Source organism: Protopterus annectens, chromosome 9.part0 (assembly GCF_019279795.1).
Source record: "Protopterus annectens isolate FY-2018-M chromosome 9.part0, PAN1.0, whole genome shotgun sequence".
Taxonomy (NCBI): domain Eukaryota; kingdom Metazoa; phylum Chordata; order Ceratodontiformes; family Protopteridae; genus Protopterus; species Protopterus annectens.
This window is the reverse complement of record NC_056743.1, coordinates 91,055,206-91,082,842: the sequence shown is the minus strand read 5'-3', so window position 1 is coordinate 91,082,842 and position 27,637 is coordinate 91,055,206. Positions and strand designations below refer to the sequence as shown.

The following is a 27,637-nucleotide window of genomic DNA, read 5'->3' as shown; positions in this document are numbered from 1 at the left end:
CTGGCTTCTCGTACTGTTCCTTCAACTTATGAATTTCATATTCATGTAGGATCTTTTGAGTCAAGTACTTCTCACGCTTCACTCTGGCTTTCACCTCTGATGGAACATCTGGAATCATCCAGGCCACAAAGAATTTGACCACAAACACGACATGCTATAAAATAGGAAGCTTGTGTTAAAATGCACTCATGTCAAATGTGCGTCAAACAATGCAATTACTTCATATAAAAAACAAAAGCACTGAAATACTGTTCTAGGTCATTTACTCCTTCACAACTGCAAATAAATATTCCAATAGTAATGTTATCCTACTGTTTTGGAGGAACATTCCGATTTTCAGGCCCGATTTACCCCTGCACATGATGTTCCCATTTTTTAGAGATATGCTGCTGTTTCAGGCCCAATTTACCTCTTCATGCAATTATTGATTCCACCACATCATCAGATGTGATTTTTGAAGCTGTCTAATACACAGAAAACCACACTACATGACAAACATACTGGAGACATCAATAAACAACAGGAATGAATCTTGCATCTCCCTTTTACAGACGCAAAAATATAAAGACATTGTGAGGTACAACTTTGCAATACAGTTAAAGTTTACTTTACACTGACTCTTTGATAATGTCGCCGTATGTTTGAAAAACAGAGTGACAAAAATAATAGAAATGTTTTTTGGAGTAGTATACAACACTCCTACTGGAAACAGATTTGGTCAAATTTTATGCTAATCAGAAGTCCATATTTTTGTCTGGATGTCCCTAATTTAAGGGCCTTTGTTCCTATTTTCACTGAATGAAAGTTGAGAGGTATGTATCCTAGTACTACACAAATGCTATAAAAATCGTCAAAGTGTGGCTCTAGCTAGATTTACCCCCCCCCCCTACAACTCTCAAGGCTAACTCACAAGGGGCAAGGCCCAGACTGTAAAATAACCAGAAGTGTACAACTCCAATTTCGCCCATGTCTGGATTGTTAAAACTGCCATTTTTTTCTTACATTTTTAGACAAACTGTGGTATAATGACACATTTTTCTCTTACCATTACTGTTTACTGAAACAAAATGGAGATGCCTGTGTGTTATACTGTGCATGTTCAAGTCACAGAACATGAAAATACATGTATGCTACCCTGCTGAGCTGCACATTGCTTTATGCCACACTATTTTAGGTTTATTTCACTTTGTATACTTAACATTTTTAATGCATTACCGACAGCATGTAGCCCCTGTAAGAAGGCACTGTTGCCAAGACAGGCTACAGTGCACATCTGGTGATTTTTAAATGTTTTTTTTCATCTTTGTTAAATATGCTTCTGGAAGCTTGTTACAAGTCTTGTAATGGTAGCACGCTCAAAATGCTCTCCCTGCCTTGTAGTTCAGCTCTTCTTGATCATAATAATGATTTGCTATGAATGGTAACTGCCAGGTCTGGTGATCCAAATGGTTAAGTACATTTTCAGACTTATTAATTTACAGGTTGGTGGGCCAGGCTTTCTTGGCACATTTGACCCTCAAACTCCATTACACAATCATAAAAATACTGTAGTAACAAAAAGAAGATATTACTGTTTCAAAGCTATTCCCCAATCTGTCAGAGCTGTGCCTCTCAAATTTTGATGAAGATATGAAAGCAACCTTTATGAACTCTGAATCACAACTGTTGTTGATATTTCCAAGACAAAGTTTCAGTCTTGTAGGACTCTGAATATCCCACTACAAAACTGATCAATCAAGAAATTACATTCACTATCATTATACCTTGAAATATGCTTATTCCACAAAAAGTAATAGGACACCTTGGCAGGTGGGGCATGCTTCCTGTTACATGCCTCACCAAATAACTGGAGGAGGAAGGTGAAAACTGAAAAACAAAATGGCTTCATTGGAAACTGAAGCAATTGTGATCAGGCAGTTAAGTTCTAATCATACACTCATTAGAAATACACTGAAGAGCCTTTCAGCATGACTAAAAAAGTACAGTTGTGTACACTTACCATAAATGTAGATGTTTGAATATATTCACTGTTGCAGTCATTACATTTGGGTTATCTGCTTACTATAGCCCTCAGTCGGTCTGATTAACAAAGTCTTGGGTCCTACGTCGGTTGCTGTCTCTCCTTCCGTGACGTCAGGTCATCAGGGGTATAAAACATGCAGCCGACGTCATTACGTCAGTTTTTCTTGCCCCAGATGTCAGATGCCCCCTAATGGGAAGCAATTAAATCTATAAATATACAAGGTTATACCTCAAACAAAAAAGCAAATACACCAAAAAGATTTTAAGCACTGAAAAGGAGAGAAGAGGTATAGCCAAACGAACTCAGGGGGCTTGGAGGGAGGGTAACCAGGACTGCAACAGTGAATACACTCGAACATCTGCATTTATGGTAAGTGTACACAACTGTACTATGTTCTTCGTGTTTCACTGTTGCAGTCATCACATTTGAGTAGATTCCCAAAGCTAAGGTCGGGAGGAGGAATTTAGATAGCATTAGGACCAGCTATAAGGCCAAAGCCAGCTCTGGAGAAAATTGGCAAATGGTAATGCTTGGTGAAAGTATGTACAGAACTCCAGGTAGCAGCTTCTAGGATGTCCCTGGTAGGTACGCCTCTGAAAAAGGCTGTAGAGGTAGATGCAGCCCTGGTTGAGTGGGATCTGATCTCCAGTGGGATAGGTTTTCCATGGTGCTTACAGCAGAAATGAATGCAATAGCCTATCCATTTGGAGACTGCTCTCTTTGAAACAGCCTTCCCCTCTGTCCCCGCAGCAAATGCCACCAGCAGTTGTTCAGATTTCCTTTGAGGTTTAGACCTGTCCAAGTAGAATCTAAGGTGTCTGTGCACATCTAAGGAGTGCAGTATCCATTCCCCTCTGTTCTGTGGATTAGGAAAGAAGGTAGGCAAATGAATGGACTGATTAAAGGCCACACTGGATACCACCTTTGGCATGAAAGAGGGATTGGTCCTGAGTGACACCCTGTCCACATGAAAGATGATGCAAGGCTCCACTGCTGTAAGGGCCTGTAATTCAGATACCCTTATTGCTGAAGTGATGGCTAAAAGGGAAGCTGTTTTCCAAGAAAGGAATTTTAAATTTGCAGTAGCAGCTGGCTCGAAAGGAGGAAGGGTGAGTTTCTCAGATACAAAGTTAAGGTCCCAGGCTGGAGTTGGAGCTCTCCTGGGTGGTCTTAAATTTTATGCCCCTCTGAGGAACTGCTTGAGCAGTGGGAGAGAGAAGAGGGGAGGTTTTGTGTTATAAAGAGCTGAAATGGCTGAGGTGTGATTTTTTATTGAGGAAAAAGACAGGCCCTTGTGAAGCATCTCAGTTAAGTACTGTAAAATCTGAGGTAAATTGGGCACTGCTGTGCTCATCCCTTGAGATTGGTTCCAGGCACAGAATCTTTTCCATTTTTCAGCATAAGATTTTCTAGTACTAGGCCTCCTTGCCTCTAAAATGACATCCATCACTGGTTTACTGAGGGATGGTAAAGGAGAGCTTAGGTAATTAGCCAGGCTGCTAGGTTCAGTGTTTGAAGCTGAGGGTGTGGAATCTGGTTCTCCTGCTGAGACAGCAGGGTAGGAGTCTGAGGCAGGTGCCATGGGGCCAACAGTGACACACTGCACAGGAGGGGGTACCAGTGTTGGTGTGGCCAGGCTGGTGCAATCAAAATCATCCTTGGTTTGTCTTGTTCGATTTTTATTAGTACTTTAGAGAGCAGAGGCAGAGGAGGAAAGGCATAAACGGATAGATTTTTCCAGCTGAAGGACACAACATCTACTTTCCAAGCTTGTCTGTGGGAGTCCTTGCACAAATTTTTTCTAATTGATAGTTCTGGGGACAGGCAAACAGGTCTATATTTGGGCTCCCCCATTTGCTTGTCAACATGTTGAAAATCCTTGGTTCCAGTTTCCACTCGTGTGGGTCCATGAGGGTTCTGTTTAGTCCATCTGCCAGTGTATTTAGTTTTCCTGGCAGGAACTGAGCTTGTAGATGTACTTGGTAGCTCAAGGCTGTGTTCCACAATGCCATGGCTAGTCTGCAGAGGGGATAAGAATGTGCACCCCCCTGCTTGTTTATGTACCACATAACAGTGGCGTTGTCAGTCTTGATCATTAATTGTCCTGGAAGAATGTGGTCCTTGAAGGCTTTCAGAGCATTCTTTATGATTGATGTGGAGGTGCATTTGAACTGGGTTCCATTTGCCCTGAATGCACTTCCCTGCCAGGTGCGCCCCCCTCCATGCATAGTCTGATGCGTCTGTTAGGGTTTGGGCGGCAGGGGGTAGTGTGAATGGTAGTCCCTTGTTTTGGTGGCAGGCCTCTGCCCACCAATGGAACTCTAGGCGTAGATAAGGAATGATAGGAATCACTGCTTCTAGATCCTGAGAATGTTGACACCATAGGCTTTTTAGATACCATTGCAGTTCCCTCATATGCAGTCTTGCATATGGAATTAGAAGAATGCAGGAGGCCATGAACGCCAAGGCTTGTAGTATCTGCCTTGCAGATAGCAGGGTTTTTGTGACCACTTATTTGAAGTAGGTTGTCAAGTGAATTTGTTTGTCTGGTGTGAGGAAAGCCATCTGGGAAGTTGTATTCAAGCTTGCTCCCAGGAATATAATCTGTTGACAGGGTACCAGGTACGACTTCTTTTCGTTTATGGTGTAACCCAGACAAGTTAGCACCCTCTGTACAAAAGCCAGATTATTCAAAAGTGCGTCCTGGTTTTCTGCCTGAATTAGACAATCATCCAGGTATTGGTATATTTGAATATTTCTTTGCCCGCAAAATGCAATGACTGGAGCTAGGCACTTTGTGAATACCCTGGGCGCAGTAGATAAGCCAAAGTGCAGTGCAGAAAACTGATAGTGCGTGTAGCCTGCTTTGAAGCATAGGTATCTTCTGCAAGATTCCCTGAATGAGATGTGCAGGTATGCTTCCTTTAAATTTAGTGTTGCCAACCATGCATCTTTGCTTAGCATAGGAAGCAACTGGTGAAGAGAGTCAGCATCTTGAATTTTGGAATCACCAAAAAGGTGTTTATAGAGTAGGCAAGTCCAGGATAGGACGCCATGAATTGTCTTTTCTGGGTACCAGGAAAAATCTCTGGTAGAAACCTTGTCCCTTTTTCTCTTCTGGTACCAACTGAATAGCCCCTATGCTAAAAGAGAGAGAGTACTTGCTTTTGGGCCTCTGCCGACTGCTTTGGAGGTAGATCCGGCCAACCAGTTGGAGTTGATGATGTGTGGAAGTGAAATCTGTATCCTTGGGACACTAAATTTAAAACCCATTTGTCCTGGGTAATGAGTCCCCAGTTCTTTGCATGAAGTGCAATCTTTCCCCCCAAAGGGGCAGTCAGTTGAGAAGTGCTTGGAAGTTTTAAAAAGAAGTCATTGAGACAGTTTACCATAGGGGAAGTTTTATTACTCCCAAATTTGGAAGTGGAAGTGGAGCCCCCCCCCCACTGTTTAGTCCTGTGCGTCCCCTGGGACTGAAGCCTGGGTGCTCTGCTGGATCTGGGTTTGGACTGAGAAGGTCTGGAAGAGGCAGGAAAGGACCAAGGACCAATTCCTTAGAAGGCCAATGCCTACTAAATCTTGGAGGTTGTACTTGTAAAAGGTCTAAAAGTTTGTATAGATTTAGCTTTTTCTTCCATCTTTTTAAGAACTTCTTCTGCCTTCTTGCCAAACAGGTGGCCCTGATTTAAGGGAGCATCCAGTAATTTCGCTTTAATATGATCTGGCAAGGATTGCTCCTTAAGCCAAGCATGCCTTCTAAGTACAGACCCAGTTACCACAGCCCTGCAAGATGCCTCTAGTGAATCAAAACCACATTGCAATGTATTTTTACCAACCGGAACGGACGGCTCTTCAAGCCTAGGCTTAACTGCTTTGTCCTTGCGCTTCTTCGAAGAAGCGGGCGTCGGAGCATCCGACGGCATTTTATAATTGCACCGCTTCCCAAAGACTAACCTGGCACAATCTAACCTTCTCTTTATAGTGCGCTTATTGAATCTAGCACAAGAGCGACACCCAACAACGTCGTGCTCAGGCCCTAAACAAGGAATACACAAAGTATGGTAATCTCTATGCGGTATCTGTTTCCCACAAGAAATACAGTTATTCACTTTTTCTGACATCCGGTAAACCACTGAGGCAAGAAAAAACAAAATATTCCCCAACGGGGTACTTAGCTAACTTTGACTCGGTCTGAAACTCCGAATAATTTCAGAACGCCGAACGGCACTTGCAACGCTGCTTCTGCATCGGACCATGCGGCAAAAAAGACTGAGGATATGACGTCGGTCATGCGCATTTGTACCCTGATGTCCTGATGTCAGTCTAATGCGCCTTGACCGACGTCAGCCTTATACTTTGATATTCGGGCCGACCGAGGACAGCGGACTACCCAAGTGTAAGGACTGCAGCAATGTGAGATGAAGAACATCCACATTGCAATGTATTTTTACCAACTTGTTCAGCAGAATGTATAAAATCCCGTAAATCCTTATTTTCAGCACAATCAGGAATCAACAATTTTCTGTTTAAACAATCCAATAATATGCAGCTGACACTTTAACATATGAAACTGGCAATTCAAGGCCCTAATGGCCAAAGTTGCAGAAGTGCATACCTTCTTACCCCATCTATCCAGCGCCCTAGAATCTCTATCAGAGGGGGTAGGATTTTTGGCAGTAGTAGCTTTAATGCCCTTGGGTCCCTGTGAAATGGTTTCAGGATCTGCAGTAGGATTTTTGAAAAGGAACTTGTGAGAGTCAGGAACCCTGTAATATCTATCAGGTTTTCTGGAAGCAGGAGGTAAAGAGTCAGGGGCCATGCTAGATTCCGAAAAGGCATCAACAATGTCCAGTACAGGAGGTATAGCTAAAGGCTTGTGCTGGGGCAGGAGTAAGAAATCCCTAAGCCTCTTTTTAGAATCAAAGAAATCCTGACTTTCCCAATGAAAAAGCTTCCTGAGAGTATGCAAGGTTTCACCAAGAGAGAAATCCACTGGGGGGAAGCAGAGGGAATGGAGTCCTCTGCATCAGAATCCTCATAGGTAGATAAGGGTAAATCCTGGTCATCAGAGGAAACAGAAATTTCAGAATCCCGGTCAGAAGCATCATAAGCAAACTCAGTTCTAGGTCTCTTAGAGGGGGAAAGGTTGGCTTCCCTTGATTAAAATAATAATGTCTTCAATCATTCTTATCATTTGTTCTTTAGGCATAGAGGCCTGACCATGCGGTCTGGGAGTCGGTTTTCTAGGTATGGTTCGGGTTTTAGGCCTTGAAGAAGAAAATGGCGCCAGTTTAATATGCAAGTCAGTAGGGCTGAATACACCCTCAGAAGCCGGTGCCTGCACAGCGGCCCCGGACCCATCCAAGTTATAGACATCTGCAGGTTCCACAGTTGAAGCATCTCGTGGCATAACGGACTCCGAATGGGTCTCAGCAGAGGCCTGCAAATCTGAAGTAGCGGGTATCAGGGGCTGCGAAAGCACCTCACTGAGTACTGGCAAACTAGAAGGCCTGTCTCTGTCTTTATCTTTGCGTTTTTTCGGAATGTCGGTAGTCGGATGGCTTACCGAAGACATATCAGGATAATTGAACAGAGCACCAAATAATTTAGAAGTGCAAATATACCGACAATGGATAGTTCGTGATTTAAATAAGGCACAAAACCAACAGCGAGGTACGTCGTGGTCAGGGCCTAGGCAAGGAATACAGTATGAATGAAAATCTTTATGAGGTATTTGCTTTCCACAAGAAATGCAATTACTTACTTTTACTGACATCGGTTTAGAGCAAGAAAAAGTTTCCCCAACGGGGTACTTAGCTTTTAGTTTAAGACTTCGGTTCTGAAACTCGAAAACAAAAATTGCAGGAGTCGGCTGACCGGCACTTGCGAACTGCTTCTGCTTCGGGCACCACACGGCAAGTAAGACTGATGTAATGACGCCGGCTGCATGTTTTATACCCCTGACGACCTGACGTCATGGAAGAAGAGACAGCAACCGACGTAGGACCCAAGACTTTGTTAATCAGGCTGACTGAGAGCTACTGCAAACAGATAACCCAAATGTAATGACTGTAACAGTGAAACACAAAGAACATCATGCTTATAAGGCAGTAAACATATTTTAAACAATATAGGATCCATAAAGACCACAATGCTGAGAACAGAACTCATGGCAGACATTAAGAACCGAAGCAATACTAATTTTCTGAACTGGGGTCCACACTCCTGTTACATACAGAATTAGGAACCTAAAACATTTGGAGAAACTAAAAACTGAGAAGATGTAGCCTTATAACTATTCTTCAATATTTCACCAACAGCATTCTTGTAATTATGGAAAACAGCAACCCAGGATACACAATTTTACAGACCTTCCAAAAGCTTTTCATAGTGACATATAATTTGTTTCTAAAACCATGTTATAAAGCTATTCTACATATTTGAAACATGATTTAAAAATCTGCAGCGTTCATGTCCTTCACAAATCGGATGTCTCATCTCCAGAACTGCTCAACAGGCTTTGCACAAGGATCAGAACCAGTTTTAGACTTTCTTCATTAACTTCTAACATTCAATAAAACTTCTGGATAACGACAGTGCAGACCAGCGAGGCCACAGTCAGTAAAATGTACTATATATTAACAAATCCATGTTGATAGCCACTCACAGAAGTTAGCGTACACAAAGTCAGTCATGGCTCGTCTCCTGCTGGCTACTACACTAAAAAAATGCACAAAATGTAAACTTAGAAATAAAATTCATTGACTGATTGGTTTACTGAAATGTTTTCACTGGACTGCCCTGCTGAGTTGCAGCCCATTTTCAGTAGAACCCAGATAGCACTCCCTTGCTAAATGACTTGCTCGGCAGTGCACAACAGACAGAGAAATAGGGAATCCTATCTAGTTCATGCATGTCCTCAAGGGCTCTACTGCTGGCTGGACTGCTCTTGTTGATTTGTCATTACTGACAGTCCCTCTGAAAACTGCTGAAGCATTTGCAGTTTCTTGTTCCTCCAGGATCATCCATTATATTGAACTTAAAATACACAGTAACCCAATAAGCCTTTATAGCAAAATCACAAAAGTTCATGCCTGCATAAACCCACTACTTCCCTAACCTCTTCAGAGCTACAGAAACAGTTAACGCCAATTACCAAAGATACAGAAATACTCCCGCCAGGTTACTACATAAGCAGCTGGAGTTGTTGTTTTCTACAGAAATGTTTTAGATCTCTCCACTTACCATGATACTATATCCACTTTCAGCAATCTTTAACTTCTCATCTCACTCATCAAACTGAATATTCACAAACCTCTAGCCATCATAGGTCTATACATGCCACTTGATAACATTAACATCTTGGAAGAGATCCCCTCCCAGATCTCAGCCAGCATAAGACTGGAATCCATCTGTCTAGGAGACGTCAACAACAGGCAAATTCAATTCAGCTATACAGCTTCTCTCAAGTTATCAAAACTCCAACCAGAATTAACAAGGACACATCTAGACACCATCTCAGACTGGCTTGTAACATTATTCCATACAATGTTGGAACAAGTGGAATCCTACTTGACAGCCTAAGTGATCACCCACTAAGCTACATAATTAGACAAACCTACAGCTGCACAGCATTAATCACTACGACACAGTCAGAAACCTCAGTGACTTCAATAAAGAACCTTACTTCCAACCTGCTCCAGAACAACTGGGCTCAACTTAAAATTCTGTTAGAATCAGTCATATATATTCCTTAAACGTTATGTCTAATATTAGCTGAACAAATGTCTGAAAAATCTTCCCTTTTAAGATTCTATCTTTCCACAATAAATTGTTCTGATATATTAAGTTTTATCATTAAAGAGAGACAACAGCACAATCCTAAATCAGAAGTGTCTTTCTGTAGGCTAATATATAAACCAACATACTGTAAGCATTCAGAACTATTTAATAACGGGCAGCGGGTTAGAATGCAATGAACTCTCTTTTGCTTATTACCCAACTTGTGTTCTTTGACATCTTAGCATATGATTTGAAGTATTATGATTATTTACTTCTAGACAGGAAGTCGTAACCTGGAAATTTCATAAGAATTTTTAGAACTCCAGCTTATGCAGCTAAAATAATCAAACATTTTAAAAAGGGAAATGGTAACCATTTGAAGTAAGGAAAGAAAAAAAATGATTTACATTGTAAAAAGTAATATTCAGCACCTGTTCATATGTATACAAGCACTTCTTTAAATTAATGAGAATTTCTAATCATGAAATACACTGATTTTCATTCGTCCTTCATTTTTTTAGTGTTTTTGTCTTTTATTAACCAACCATCTCTTGTTGCATTTCTCTTCAAAGATGATAGATTCCAGACCATTTCTTCTGTTTTTTTTTTCTTGGATTTTATTCTGCATGAAGTCCATTGCATTCTTCAAGGTGTTAAAAATCATCTTTCTTTCTGGAAGGTGAATATGTTTGCTGGAATCAAATTTGTGCTTCGATATTTTTTTTCTTTAAGCTTTTAACAAGTGGCACACGTTTTTCTCTTTGACATCACTAATGCTGAATAGTCATTCTCAAATCTTATAGTATTTTCTTTAATTTGAACTGGAGAATTAGTCCATGCAGCTTTTAAGACTAAATCCTTATCTTGACTTGAGGAAAATCTTACAATCACTGACCTTGGTGAAGTTTTTTTTTTAAAGATGAGTTGGAAAGTGATCTATGTGCCTTTTCAATACCAAAGGAGAAAGCTTCACACAGGTTCAAAGTTTTAGGCAGCCAGGTATTAAGGAATTCATCATACTGTCTATCCCTCTTCTTTTTCAAGAATCCGGTAAATCCTGCTGTTATTCCTTCTAGAGTTGTTCTCCAAGTCTTCTACTTTTTCCCAGAATGTTTTGTTTCAGAAGAAATTCAGTGTTATTCTTATTTTAAAGTAATCTTCCATCAAAATCAGACACTGCATCTTCTATACTTGTGATTTGTGATGACCGTTTGAGATTTACTCAGCACTTCAACTTGTTTTTTTACATTTCTCTTTAAAACTGTCTATTTTGCTTTCTAATTTATCTGTTTTTACATATAACTCCTTGATGTTTCTTAGTATAGCCTGAATGCCTTTTTTCATTGTACTGTCCTGTATACTGGGTTTAGAGTGACTCATTCTGAGACAATAAGTTCTGTCTAGTTTTCATTACAGGAAAAAGCAATTAAAGTTTCAAACTTGTTACGTATATTTCTTTATTTTTGCAGTAAATCTTTCAACAGATGTTCCACTATAAATCCATCAAGTTTTGAAACGTTCTATTTGAGTTTTGTAAAAATATGGTCAGAGATGTTAAAATGAAGCAGAGCTAAAAAACAGTGCTCTTAACTGTTCATCTTGGCCATGCCCCCAACAAATTGAAAAAAAAAAAAAAATCTGTAAATCAATATATTGTTCAGTCCTGAAAAAATAACCCAATCCAGCCCATGTCCAACCAATAACTCCTAAAGCATTACTTCACACTCTAAGCTCACATTTTACAACTACAGTAACCGCCTTCTCACAAAACAAAGCTACTACATATCTAGCCATCCCATTTCAATCAATGAAGCCACAACAGACCTTCACTCTCACCCCAGTGTTAACATCTACAATTAATAAATACCTGCAAAAATAGCAACCGCTGCCCCGACCAACTTCCACCTGAAAACCTCAAACTCAGTACAGAGAGCCTTGTATATCTTATCTTAGTTCTAATAAACTGCTATATCCAAGAAAATGTACCTAACTTTGGGAAAAAAATCTTACATAACACCCCTCCATAAAGCCGAAGCATCAACTCCGCTCACAAACAATAGACCAATTCCCATTCTCTCAACATTACCCAAAATCTTGGAAAGACGCAGTTACTCTGAACATACTACTTCTCAGAACCTCCTCTCTCCCTTACAGCTTGGCTACAGACCCAGTCACAATACAACCAGTGCCCTTCTAAGGTTCACAGATATAATAAATCACAATAGAAATTCAGGTCTTCTAACCTCAGCCCTACTTCTGAATCTATCCAAGGCTTTTGGCACAACTAGTCATCAAATTCTCATAACATTAACTCCTGTCCTATTGGCCATCATCCTCCTTCCTTAACTGGTTTCTTATTTACCTTACTAATAGGTCCCAAGCAATGAAATGGCATGATTTCTCCTCTTTCCTTCTTATATCTACTGGAGTCCCACAAGTCTCCATCCTGGGACCACTAATCAATGACCTAAACCATCCACCAAATAGATCACCACAGTAAAATATGCAGATGACTCGACTCCAATATGTGCTGCTAGGACAGCACCCATGCTCCACTCATCCAAAAATCCTTTTCTTCCACAGAAGCTTGGCTCAACAACTCTCAACTCCTCTTGAATCAAAGTAAATAAACTACTGTTCACTCCCAACTCTCTCTCCTCCCAAAAAGCTACCATTATTATACTGTCATCCAACAAAACTAACACAGAACTGTATCAGACACAAAACTACTAGGTGTAATTACAGATGACCACCTGAAATCTGATCTCCACCTTCAGCAATCTATAAAGACGACAACAAAAACTGGACTGCCTCTAAAGAGTAAAACACAACCTTACTTGATTCTGCTAGATAAAACAGCCACTTCCTTTCCATTCTCCACCTTATAATATGCCTCTCCTATCCTAAAAAATATCAACTTCTCTCTATCAGCCAAACTAGAACAATGCTATAGTAAAGTAGCCAAATTCACAACCAAGCAACAATACAGATCACATCCATATATGGGTCTACTTCAGTTACTTCAGTTGACTTAAATTCTCTGTTGTACTCCGTTACAACCTTCAAACAACTGAACAACCCTGAAAATCCCCATCTCTTCACTCCATCATTCAACCTTACATTGCTAGGAGGCAGCTACGTTCCACTGACAAATCATTACTTTCCATAACTAAACCTAGCAACAATGCAGGATACTTCTTATATTCACACTGCATTGCTAATAGCTGGAATACCATCCCACTCAACTTAAGAACAGTCTGCAACCTGAAAGAATTTAAATGTCAACTGAAGCAACATCTGATAGAAAAATGGCTCTGCACCTGCACCTCCCCTTGTTAACACTGTACTAATAAAGCTAGCAAACTGCTGCACAACACAATGTACTATTATCACAACTATAAAAAAAAATGAACAAGCACAGAAATCAGTCTAGTTCCAACCTCACCAACATGACTGTTGAGGAAAAAATAAAAAACAAAAAAAAACTAGTAGTTTTAAAACTTCGTTGATGAACTCAACAACAATTTCCAAAAATTGTGAAACCCAGGTAGTGTTCCAAAGCAACAAGCCTTTATTCATCACAGACAAGTGATCCTCAATAACAAAAAAATCTGAAATACTTTACAATGTTAAACATATCAATTTTTATACACTTAGAACTAGGTGTGGAAAAATACGTATTGTTTAATTTTAAACCAGCCTATTCCAGGCAAACAATATAAACAGTGCCATAAAAATGCATTTAAGAACAGCAAGTACCCACCTCCACACACTACTACTGATTAGATCGAACTAAATCCTAGTTAAGGAAAACACTACCTATCTTCAACTCACATTCCAACTCACAAACACAATACCAGAAAGAACCTATGTTTTATAGTTATGTATGTGTCTATTTATGTTTCTACGTATTTATGAGGTATATATTTATTGGTAGATTCTTATTTATATTTTTTTTACTCTTAATTTTATTTATACAAGGTCATCAGTTCATGCCTTTTGAGACATTTGCTATTATTGGCTATATATGCTTATAATGGAATTATTATAAGATATTCATAAGTTATTTAGAAGTTACACATATTTTTACCAATATGTATTAAAGTTTTTAAATATTTTAAACATTTTAAATATTGTATATTCATTTATTAAGTGTAATACATGCACCATGTTTTATACCAGGGTGAAAAATGTCTTTGAACAATCATTGCACTATTTAGGAATTATGCATCATCATATTAAATAGTAGAGTTTACTTCATATGTTTTCTTGTATATACAGGGATGTGTCTTTAAACATTCGACCAAGTTTGGCGCCAATATTTGTTTAAATTGAACAGAAAGTAGCACAGGAAATTGTTCTGATGAAGTCTGCATTCCGCAGATGAAAGCGCTTAACATCGGAGTGTGTTACTCTTAGTGTGGATTATCTTTTTGGATTGTGTGCTGTCGTGCGTTAAGTTGTCTTTGTGTCTTTTTCGTGCCGTTTCATTAAAGACTTCAACGAAGGATTTGCGTTTGCCTTTATTACTGTTTACCAGCCTAGTTGGCTCTCGATTTGTAAGTTTTGCACTTGCTTTTTGATCTGTTTTGCTGACATGGCTGGCATCGGTGAGGACACGCAAAATAAACCGGAAGGTGAGGAGTTGAAGCAGTTACGAGCGGAAGTCACTGGGCTTCACGCCGAAATACAAAAATTAACCAACATGTTTTTTAGTTTGATGCAAACTGTCAAACCGGCACCAACTAATGTCGAGGAGTTGGACAGTCAAGCTAATACGGGCTCTCATTGTTGTACAAAAAAGGAAATTGTATTGACAGTTGATTCAAGTGTGGATACAGAAATTCCTAATGGACAATGCAGTCCGGACAATATTTTATCCACTATACGACATGGTTCGCTTGAAATGCTACAGACAGATGATAAATTCGTGTTATCACCAGAAAGGGACTTTACATTCGATTTCAGTTTGTTGCAGAATCGTATGGATATGGAAAGGAAAGGGGCTATACCGAAAACCATCACTACGCTTAAAAGTTATGAAACGGTTGACAGTAAAGACTCAAATAACAAAGGTACTTTTAAAAAGACTATCTCGAGTCCAAAAAAGGGTGTTATGCATAACAAAGATATTATATGCAAGACTGTATGTACAGGGAATGATGCAATTAATGTATTTTTAAATAATGAATATGATTTTAATAATGTGTATCAGGTACCCCACCCCCAAGAGGGGAATCCGAATAATTCTTTAAAAGACATGATATATAATTTTGGTAAGAAATTGTCATCTATTAAAAATATAAAAGTGGATAATGCGTACTTGAATAAATGTATTAGTATTCAAGTTGTTCCGAAAGGCATAAGATTTTTTAAACTGCCTATGGGTTTGACATACAATGATCAAGTTAAATATGAATTCAATAACCTGTTTGATGAATTTGGGTTTAAATACATGAATTTGTTAATTCAACATAATGATGATAAAATGTCAACCCTTATTCATGAAGTGGAAATTATTAATCAAAGCATATTACAACACAGTGATTTTAATTCTTGGAAGGAATTGTATAACAAACAATTCTATTCAGCTGACAAGCAAGCACAGAGTATTTTTAATAGAAAATATGGCAAACTAGATAGGGATGTGGAATCATATAGAACAAAGAAAGCATATATTTGGCCACAAGAAAGGCAGTATAGAATAACAGATACAAACAATGGTGAAAGGGCAATACATGAAGAATACAAGGAAAATTTTCAAGGAGGCAGATTTCACCCCAATTTCAAGAAAAATCAAAAGTATTACAACCAATCCAACAGGAAATTTTAGCTCACAATACAGCTACAGAGACTGATATACATGAAAGAGAAGGATTGTTTGATAGGGACGCTTCTTTGGCAGATGGTTCTTCATCTTGTTCTGGACTACCCATTGTTTCACCTTGTTCTGGACAACTTATTTCATCAAATTACAACAATATCATGAGCACATTTAATGGTTTTAATGTTTTTAATTACTCAGATTTTACTATTAAAGATGAATTCTATCAGTTATTAGCCAAAGGCATGAAATTTATTCCGAATTCTAGATTTAATTTGGTGGAAAGCATCAAAGACATCAAGTTATTCTGTAGGAAGATGAATTTAGCTATGTTGTTCAATAGTGGTGAAAATGACAGACAAAATGGTCAAGGTATTTTAAAGAAAAAGAGTTGTTATATACCTAATAGCCATCCCACAGTTACCAATTATGAAAATCTGGTTTGTAATGACATCTATAGGTTTACGAAACAAGTTAGAAGGAATACTCAACCAACATATATGCTTAAGGACAACTTAAGTATAGGAGAAAGAGAATGCCTAAATGAGTTGATTACAAATCCTGATATCAGAATAATGAAACCAGATAAAGGGGGAGGAGTGGTCATATTTTCTACTCATGATTACAAAGCTGCTATCCATAAAATTTTATACGAATCTGGTCATTATGAAGTGATATCCATGAATCAAGTGCATATTGGATACAGACGGCTAGATTCATATATAGAAGAATATTTGTTAGATAATAGAATCACTAAGGAAGATTATGACTTTATTCATATTGAATTTCCGATATTGGCTCATATAGTGGGTATTCCCAAGATTCATAAATCAATATCCAATCCACCCTTTAGACCCATCATATCTGGGTCTAAATCCAAAACTTTTAATATAGGATATATTATAGATAGTTGGGTTAAACACATTTACAGTAATATCCCGCATCTCATCATTGACTCTTGGGATTTTTTGGGTAAATTAACTCCTTTGGTTTGCGAATCGGACCATATCTTTGTCACTATAGATGTTTGTGACTTGTTTTCCAGTATTCCTAAAGAAGAAGGTTTAGACCACTTTTGCAACAGTCTGAGGAATTATTCTAACCTAAGTTGGGATAGAATTGTATTAATTTTAGATATGATGTCATTGGTATTAGATCACAATTATATATTTTTTGAAGGCGAAGTGTTTAGACAAAATACTGGAGTGGCTATGGGTGCGTCTTGCGCACCCATTTTTGCTAATTTAGTCATGCTAGACTGGGAGATCAAGCATGTGTTTAACAGTAGTTATAAAGCTAACATCAGTTTTTATGCAAGATTTTTGGATGACATATTTGTCTTATGGAAGGGTGATAAGAATGATATAGTTAAATTTATAGAGTATATCAATAATACTACGGAATTTTTAAAATTTACCTACAACGTAAGTGACAGTGGTATATCATATCTGGATACCTACATCTATAAGACAGCAGAAGGATATGCATCCAAAGTTCACAGAAAGACTACGTTTTCAAATGATTATGTATTCTTCACTAGCAATCATCCCAGACACATTTTCAAAAATATAGTAAAAGGTCAATGCATCAGGGGAGCTAGGATGTCATCCATGAAGGAAGAGATGGAGAAGGAAATGAAATACATATATCAATTATTTTACAACAGGGGCTATCCTAAAGAATTATTAGATGACACCATCAATTATGTCAGCTCGCAGTGGGACACAAAATATATTCCACTATTGGGCAAATATGAAAGTTTACACAAAACACAAATCATGAACAATTACAGAGGGGATCGAGTTTGTGTTTTAACGTACACTCCCTTTGTAAATTGTATCAAGGATATAGTAAACAGATATTGGGACATAATCACGGTTACAGATGGTTGTAGAGACAAACTGGGTCAGTACCCGATCATAGTATATAGAACAGCTCCCAATCTTAAAAAATTATTAGAGAGTGCAGGAAATTACAAAGATAAAATGAAAGATAGACACACACACACCAAGAAATGTGGATACTGTAAACAATGCAAATACATAAATACCTCGCCTTATATTATATTGGAAGATGTCAATCATACTAAAATTAGGAGCAAAGGAGGGTTTTGTTATACCAAACAAGTGGTGTATTTAGCCAAATGCAATCTATGCCCCGCCTTTTACATCGGAAAGACGGAGAGGCAACTGAAGAAGCGAATATATGAACATTATTATAAAATCAAAACCAAGGATATAAAGAACGCTTTATATAGACATATCAAAGATGCACAGGTGAAGAACATTTTTTTTTACTTTCTTCATCATTGATGAAGAATTTAGTAATCCTTTAGGTGGTGACTGGAAAACCAAATTAGCATGTAGGGAGAGTAAGTGGCAGATATTGGTTGATGCCACTAGAACCCCGGGATTAAATGATTTTATTAGCATAAAACCTTTTCTTAAAATGTGATGTATTTTACACAAACACAATACCAGAAAGAACCTATGTTTTATAGTTATGTATGTGTCTATTTATGTTTCTGTGTATTTATGAGGTATATATTTATTGGTAGATTCTTATTTATATTTTTTTACTCTTAATTTTATTTATACAAGGTCATCAGTTCATGCCTTTTGAGACATTTGCTATTATTGGCTATATATGCTTATAATGGAATTATTATAAGATATTCATAAGTTATTTAGAAGTTACACATATTTTTACCAATATGTATTAAAGTTTTTAAATATTTTAAATATTTTAAATATTGTATATTCATTTATTAAGTGTAATACATGCACCATGTTTTATACCAGGGTGAAAAATGTCTTTGAACAATCATTGCACTATTTAGGAATTATGCATCATCATATTAAATAGTAGAGTTTATTTCATATGTTTTCTTGTATATACAGGGATGTGTCTTTAAACATCCGACCAAGTTTGGCGCCAATATTTGTTTAAATTGAACAGAAAGTAGCACAGGAAATTGTTCTGATGAAGTCTGCATTCCGCAGATGAAAGCGCTTAACATCGGAGTGTGTTACTCTTAGTGTGGATTATCTTTTTGGATTGTGTGCTGTCGTGCGTTAAGTTGTACTGTCTTTGTGTCTTTTTCGTGCCGTTTCATTAAAGACTTCAACGAAGGATTTGCGTTTGCCTTTATTACTGTTTACCAGCCTAGTTGGCTCTCGATTTGTAAACCCAGGTAGTGTTCCAAAGCAACAAGCCTTTATTCATCACAGACAAGTGATCCTCAATAACAAAAAAATCTGAAATACTTTACAATGTTAAACATATCAATTTTTATACACTTAGAACTAGGTGTGGAAAAATACGTATTGTTTAATTTTAAACCAGCCTATTCCAGGCAAACAATATAAACAGTGCCATAAAAATGCATTTAAGAACAGCAAGTACCCACCTCCACACACTACTACTGATTAGATCGAACTAAATCCTAGTTAAGGAAAACACTACCTATCTTCAACTCACATTCAAAAATCTCATATTAAGAAATGTTTAACATAATTGGGAGCAAATAACTAGAAAGGGAAAGGTAATAGAATGGGAAGAGGCCAAGAATTTATTTGGACTGCAGGTTAGAGACTGCCTTCCCTATCAAGGGTTGATATCAGAGTACAGGCAAAGAGAAAGAAACAGGGGGCTCCCGAATTAAGGACCAGCACTGGTAGAGTTTTTAACAGAAGCTGCCACTGAAAAATATTATACATCATGTATGGTATTCCACTAAATTTCATTCTCTGTCTTTTTTTTAAATATTTATAGATTTGTTACCTGTTAACAGACTTATGTTATGTCGTGCTATTTATTGCTAGTAGACTTGTGTTATCTGTTGATTATACCTTTGTAACATTTGTAATAACTTTTAATTTTCTGAAACTTTTCTCCTCGGGTCTCCACTGAAAATGGGCTCCTGGCTCAGCTGGACTAACCTGGTTAACAAATGTCAATAAACAAATAAACAAAAAGGAATAATTAGTAAAGCTGATAAAATACTGCATGATAATTATAAGAATTAATCAGAGGAGCTTAGAAAGGACAGAGGGACTGGATAAGCAATTCACAAACAGACAATGGGAGGCTATATGTATATCTCCCAAACATGCAAAGTCTAGAAGATTTAGGACCTTTGCCAGGAAGTGTTTGCATAGGTATTTTTACACCCAAAGTAGACTCCAAAGAATTTTTCCTCAAGTGAATAGCAAGTGTTGGAGGTGTAACAGGCAAGAAAGAGGTGGCTAGGAACATGATTCTTGGGATTGTAAGCGATTCCCTGCAGACCGCTCTATCGGAGATGCTGGGTGAGCAGACTGGATTGACTTGGGAAATGATTTTTTTTGAGTTATGATACAGAATTGAAATTGCCTAGACATGGTAAAGCCTTGCTGAGTCCAATTATGGTGGCTGCCAAAAAAGCAATTACTAAAAAATGGAAATCAGTGACCCTGGTACATTGTGCTCCTGATCTAGGATGCCTGAGTGACCATCAGACCCCTCAACTTCAACTGACACCGACCCAGAAACAGATTGGCCTAGGACATCAACAACAAAACAGACTCTCACCAGCATCAAAGTCCAACCTGACAGGGTTAATCCACACCCTTTGGAACAGGTCTTTGTTACCAGGGCTGAGGTATTGCTTAATCCTAAGCTGAACCTTGACAGTCCCCCAACCACAATTGTCATAAGGCCGATACTGGCATACCAAATGCTGGAAATGAATGAATAAACTCTGAACTGTTGGTTGTGCCCACTGAGGTCAAAGCAGCCACCACTGCTGATGACAGTGATACCAACCATTAAGGCCCTCTGGATGTCAAAATGTTCAAGCTCGGGTGCTCTGCTCCAGTTGCGGCCAATTTATCAGTTGACTCCAATTGTATCGACAGTGGAAACACTGCCTCAAAGGTAAAGCATGCAATAGCACCAGTGATGGTGTGGACCAACATGACCCTGTCAGGCAGAAAAGCCTCAAACTAATCCAGGAACAGAGGTGGGGAGGCTTTGATTAAAAAATATTAGGCCACTGCCAGGACTGTTTAATCTACAGCCTTAGACACCACCCCCTGTCCTTGTTATGAGGAGTAACCACACAGAACTAGACGTAGAAAGCCTGGGAGAAGATGATAGAATCTTGTGGATTTCTACACCCAAGGCTGATGAAAAACGGTCTGACCTCCAACCTCCTTTTAACTGTGGAGGGTACATGCATAACAATTATGAGCAATTCCTGAAGTAACTGAATTCGCAGTCAGGGCAAGTGAAGAGCTCTTTCCCCATCCATTTTCTAGTGGGAATCAGATGATGATGTGGGAAAGATCATCCTGTTCCTTGTCTACTTCTCCTCCTGTGCTTCCTAGTCTTCTCTGTAGAAATATCGTTGGGTTTTTAGAACATCTCTGCAAACATCTCCTCTCAGACTTGACTTCTTATCCTGCCATTTCTCAACCTCAACAACTGGCTTGGAGGGGGACAACCTGAAACAGCCTAAGGTTATATCACTGAACAAGCCCAGAGTTTCCTTACCTTTAGCCACTATCAGCCTATTTTCCTCTTTCTTATAGAGCTGCTGTTAAATTGACAAATTTCACATAAAAACTTTAAAAATGCTCCTTTCTCCAGGCAAACCATATATGCTGTACACCTGTCCTGGGGGAGGAGATTTTAGTTCTACACTTACATTTTTAAATGTTACGTCTGGCTTTACTTCCATGCCTAAAGTGGAAAAATACAAACCACAAAGCTGAAAAGGGGCAACAGCGGTACCAAACAACAGAAAGGTTTAAGTGACTGAAACCAAACTACCAGAGAAAAACGGCAACAGTCAAGCTCAGAATTGCCTAAAATGCAAAGTCTTGAAAACGCAGAATAAAAAACAAACATTTTACACTAGATGATCATCAGCTGTGTTCCTGAAATATGCATTTACCTTTAAACCTATGACTTGAAACAGATATAGCCCAACAATGAATAAAAAAAAAATCTAATTCTGGCATTTCAAACTGCCACAAAAAAGAGAGAGAGAGGACTGGGTTAAGGGAGGGGAAACAAATGGTCCATCAGGTAATATGAAAATAAGTGAAACAAACTTGACTTCAATGTCCAAAAGTAGTTAGTTGCATCAATACTTTTTATGATAAGAAAAATAGCAGGGGCTCAGCTCTATGTAAAAGAAAAATAAAGCCTTGACTGCTACCCACATGACTCATATTTACAGTAGCTGAAGGGCTGGAAGAGATACAGCACAGAACAGACTTCGGCAGCATCCAAGAGCTAGTCCCATCCTGGGGAACGGAGATGGTTGTCTAGATCAAGTCAAGCCAAGCTGCACCTGTGAAGGTAGAGGCTTGCAATTTACCAGTGGCTGTAGGATCAGGAGATGCATGCTTGGTAATCATGTGGAGCAGAAGAAGCATTGCTTGGCAATCCCAAGCTGTTTATGACATCCCTAATGGCTGTGTGGGCATGTATGGGGGGGGGGGGGGATTTGACGTGATCATAGGGGGTTTGCACAAGATGGTGCTGGGAAGATTCAGATGCACACATCAACCACAACAGTTTGGGTTAGGTCCAACAAAAATGTCCTTATTAATAAATAATAATAAACTTATTACTGTATATTTAAATGTTAAAAAGTTCTTTCATGCAATGGTGATGTAACTGTACCACTTGTTTCTAACTTTTAAAAGTTTGCTTATGGCTATTTGACCTAAAGAAGCATTTTAGCCAACACGTTTTTAGCTTGTCATTGAAGCTTTTTTTTTTTTTTTTTTTTTTTTAACCAGAACATTGTCTCATCGCTACTTACTGTTCGGTATAATGTGTAGTTATTTCAGATATTTGCCTCTACGATTACAACAGAGTGCATTTATCCACTAGAGTGACTCTGTTTTTACTTGTGCATTAAAAAGCAATCAGGACTGGCTAACAGTGCCCCTCAACCACCTTTAGCCACAACAAATACCGGTTTACTACCTGGTTCCTTGGGGCAGGACAATGTTTTATTTAAATTCTCCAGAACAGACAGTAAGTATTTGGTCATTTGGATCTGATAACTTAGAGCTCTAAAGGCAAGAGAAGATGATGTATAAATCTTTTTCCACAATCTGTCCACTGCCTTGCTATCTATCATGAGAAACAGCACCGGCAGCAGGCAGTAACATAGAGGGTTTGTCTGTAGACATGGAAAACACAGACTGGTCTGCCACACATTTTTTTGTACAGAAATTTTACACTTTATAAAATCCCTTAGACTTTTTAGGTGCTGGTGTCAGCGAGTCAGATGTAGTGGAAGTGGATGCAAAGGCATTATGAAGGCCTCCAGAACAGGAGCCATTTGGCAAGTGGATCTGGGAATAGTAGGCAAAGGAAGAAGAATGTAAGTGTCTGTTTTGAGGGGTGGTAGGAGAAGTAGGAGTAGGCCTTGCATATGACTGTGGCCTGAGTGTCATTATGGCCTTAAATATTCCCTGTGAAAAACTCATCCACTTTTTTTTCTTGGACGTCTGATTAGAGGAAAAGTTTTTGTTTTTTTGTTTGTTTTTCCCATGTGCAATGTCTGATTAAATGCAGAGGTACTGACCCCTGATGTACCTCAATAGGTGACCTTGGAATTTCTTCTTTAACTAAGATCTCCTTTGGGTCTTTCAGAAACTACTAAAATGGGTACCTCCTCCTCACCACCACTGGTAGCTTTGGTTGTTTTGAATGCAAAAACCTCAGATGCCAAACTGTCCTCCTGTGGGGTCACAGTTGCAGGTGTCAGGCATAAAGCAGGCTCTGAAACTTCTGTGTGTACGTCTGAGTCTGACTGGTCAGTCGTGATATCAGGCCTAAACCTCAAACTTTTTCTTTTGGACAGGTGGGATGTCAGGAGTGGAAAGGTCTGCCATCTATAATTGAGCAAGGCATTTAAGGTGCAGGGTCTCCAAGTAGTTGCTGAGAGATGAAAGTCACACTCATAAGGTCTTTAGGGCAAAAGACTGACAGATTGCACAATTCTTATAGTTGTGCTCTTCACCTAAATGGATAGGCCCTGGGAATAGAGAGCCTTGTAGGGTATCTGCCTACAGCAATCACACTCTCCCCTCCTAGCTGACATCTAATATAGCAACAAACAATGCCAATGAGAAAAAACAAGGCAGGTTCCCCAATGGGCCACTTATCTGAACCAGTGAAGGCCAATGGTGCCAACAACCACAAGTAGAACAGACAGGTGTGAGACCAACATTTGGACTGGCAATGAGACAGTCGGGTATTATGCTCATGCATCTACTTTGGGTCATATGTTGGATTTTTGGCTTGGGTAACCCAGCTGGATGTCCAGATTATTTGGCGAGATAATCAAACCAGACAAAATCGAATAAAGACTTCCATAAAACTCTATATGCATAGAACACAACAATCTCAATCTGCAAAAAAAATCAGGAATGACAGCCAAAAACACAGCATATATCTGTTGACTTCAGCTCGCTCCTTCCAAACTCTTAAGCTAGGCTCCACCCATAACACTCCTCTCCAAAATACCTCAGATCGAGTTTGCCTAAAATAGTGACAAATAACAAGAGACCAGATCTGTGCCCCTATTATGAAGCCAGTCTTGGAAGTATTCAGTTCACTAAAATATCAGGTGGGGGGAATGTCAAGGATTAGTGAAGATAGAGAACACAGACAGAATGTTATGGTAAGACACAACTTCTTTATTAGATGCTGTCAGTCTTCATGTAATCCCTGACTGTGGGACAGAGTCCCTAGCTACCTAAATCTTGGGTGGTCTCATAACAGAATATTCCTGAGCACCATCAAAATGAATGATGCACACCCTCTAGAGACCTGGTTCAGTTTGTAATGAGTAATAAAGGTATGAGGAGATGCCCATGTAGCTGCCGCACAAATGTTAAATAAGGAATAAATAAGCATGAAAGACTGTAGACACTCCTACAGCTGTAGTTGAATGAGCTTTCACAGGAGGTGGAGGTCTTTTGAATGACAAATAAATGTGATACAATCCCCAAGCCACTTAGCTAAGGTAACCTTGAAAACTGGGTTACCTAAAGAAAGTGAGGAAAAGGCAACAAACAGTTGGTCAGATTTTCTGATACATTTTGACCTTCACAGAACAAAGGATAACGGTCTGTGAACATTTAATAAATGTAGACAGTACTCCCCCTTTACTGGAGAAATTAGGGAAAAAGACTGGTAGGTGCAAGGTTTGATTGACATTAAGATTCTGAAACAAACTTTGGAGAAAAGGAAGGATTAGTCTTGAGGGATACCTCATCCCTGTGGAATATTAAATAAGGGGGCTTGCAAGACAGGGCTTATATTTCTGATACTAGCTATTACTTCTGCAAGAAGAGTAAGAACAAAGTTTTCCATGTCAGAAATCTTAAGTCACAAGAAAATGAAGGTTCAAAGGCGGAAAGAGTAAGATATAGTTTGACTAAGGGTAAATCCAATGGCACAGTGGGTTCTTTAAACCGAGGCCTTAACATTAGTGTTCCTTTCAATAAGACTTTGCAAAGTTTGTGTGACATAAGAGAAGAACCATCCAAAGCAGTATGGAAATTAAATATCGCAGCCAGATGGACCCGAATGGTAGAGGCTGAAGAGCCAGATTGGTAAAGAACAGCCAGAAAATCCAATACTTTATCCACCGGAGCCAAGAAAAAAGGTCAAGGTCATGATTAAGAGCCCATCTAGCAAATTTTTCCCATTTACTCTGGTACAGTTTTCCAATAGAAGGTTTGTGATGGGCTAAAATGATTTGTCAAGACTGGTGAGTTAAGGGAAGGATGCCTGGCAATCATGTGAATTGGAGAAGCACACAGTGAGCTTGAAAAATTGTAAATTTGGATGAAGCATACCTTCTGGATGAGACAATAGATCTGGAACTGGGTCCAGAATCCACGGTTTCCAAAGTAGATGATGCCAAATGAGGGGAAACTGAACCTGTCAAGGCCAAAATGGGGCAAAGAGGATTACGGTGTTCTCTAACCTCTTGGCTTTCTTTAGAAACTGGGATATCAGAGGCATTGTGGAAAAAGGCATACAGCAGCCCGGGGGGGGGGGGGGCAATCGTGGAGAAGAACGTTGCTGGGTGACCTCCCCCAGAGGGGGGTTTAGGGCAAAGTAACTGCTGCAAACATGTTGTTCAGGGGGGACGCAAACAGGTAGCAGCAAGGTTGGCCCCACTGGCAGAATATCTTTCTTGCCATCACAGGATTGAGACACCACTCATGCGATATTAGAATAGTTTTGCTCAGCTTGTCTGCTATCATGTTGGAGCTTCCCAGATTATGCACTGCCATGAGAAAGTGGCTGGAAGATATCGCCCATTGCCAGACTCCGAGGGCTTCTCGACAAAGTGGGTAAGATTTGGTTCCTCCTTGTTTGTTGATGTACCAGACCACTGACATGTTGTCTGTCTGAATTGCCACTGTTCCCAGGGGAAGGGCATTTTGGAACGCTTGCACCGCCGAAACACCATCCTCCAATAGAACACTGATGTGCAAATTGGCCTCCAGTTGGGACCAAGTGTCTTGGACTATACTTCCCAGATAATGCCCCCCCCCGCCCATCTGGGAAGCATTTGTGGTCACTATGGCTTGGGGCTGTGGAAATATGAAAGGATGGCCCGAAAGAATCTTGTTGGAATGAAGCCACCAAGACTGGTCTTGTTTGCAGTGACTGGTCATCAAGATGTGGTATATAATCAGTTGATGCATTAACCACCATTGGGAGGCTAGAAGCCATTGTAGAATCCACATGTGATACCTGGCCAAGGGAACTAGAGCTACAGAGGCTGCCATCGAGCCTAGTGCCTGTAGGATGATTCAGGCTAGAACACTTCTGTTCTGAACTATATGGTTTACTTGAAACCTGATCTTTTGGAGCTTCTCTACTGTGTGTGAAACAATTCCTGTAACATCGTTCAGAAGAACTTCTATAAACTCCAGATGTTGGTGTGGGTTGTAGATTTGACTTTTCATGATTTACTGTAATGCCTAATGAAGTGCAAAGATGTAGGGTGTAATCTCTTGCCCATCTGAGTTGATGCCTGGTGGTAGCGGTAAGCAGCCAGTCATAGAGATAAGGAAAAACTCAAAATCCTTGCAGTCTGAAATGAGCTGCTACCATTCCCATGCATTTGGTAAACACCCTCTGGGCTGTGGTGAGAACAAAGGGTAGTGCTCTGAACTGAAAAATAATGGCTCCCAGCTGGAAGCGAGGAATCTTTTGGAGTGCTTGTCCATTTTTATATGGTACTACACATCCTGAAGATCTATACAGCACATCCAATAGTCTTTTTCCAAGAAAGGAAGACTTGAGTGTACCAAGACCATCAGGAACTTTGTTTGCTAAACTGCCTTGTTGAAGTGGCCAAGATTCAAAATGGGTCTCTAGTACCCTGTTATTTTGGAAACTAAAGAATCTTGAGTAAAACCTGGATCCTCTCTGGTCTGGTGGGTCTTCTTGGATGACTTTTTTTTTTTTTTTTAGCAGTATTTGTATTTCTATGACTGCTGCTTCCTGTGACTGCATGGAATGTCATGGATTCTTTTAGTGTTTTTGGATTTGAGGAAAGGGGATGATATATAGCCTCTGGAAATGATGCCTTGTACCCAACTGTCTGATGTCATCTGTAGCCAGGAAGATTGGCACAGGGACAGTAGTCTCCCAACTGCTTTCAGAGGAAGCCAATAGAGCCTTTCTTTCAGGAGCATTGATAGGCGGTACCAGAGAAAGAATCTGGTTCTGTGGGCCACCTCTCCCTCTAGAACGGCATCTTCCATTGCTACTTACCCCGGGGGAAGTCCTTACCACAAGCTCTGAAAAGGCCCCTGGGGCTTTTTGAACCACAGCCTCCCACTTCTCTGGATCATACAGTAGAGCCAATGGAGGAGTGGAGAAGCGATGCCCACGGCAGAGAGAGTCTTCCAATCTTTATCACATCTGGCCAGTGTGTCTTTTACCTTGGCACCAAACAGGGATGTTCC

At 39.4% G+C, this 27,637-nt stretch overlaps 1 protein-coding gene across 4 annotated transcripts in view; it reads right to left on the bottom strand.

Annotated features, from left to right (window-relative positions):
- ANO5 (anoctamin 5) overlaps window positions 1-27,637 on the bottom strand; it is a 1,890,652-nt gene that overhangs the window by 764 nt on the left and 1,862,251 nt on the right. For all 4 annotated transcript variants that reach the window (XM_044082599.1, XM_044082600.1, XM_044082601.1 and 1 more), the window contains one exon: window positions 1-154. This exon is cut by the window's left edge and continues 764 nt beyond it. In XM_044082599.1, the coding sequence (XP_043938534.1) occupies window positions 1-154 (154 nt within the window). The remainder of the gene's footprint in view (window positions 155-27,637) is intronic.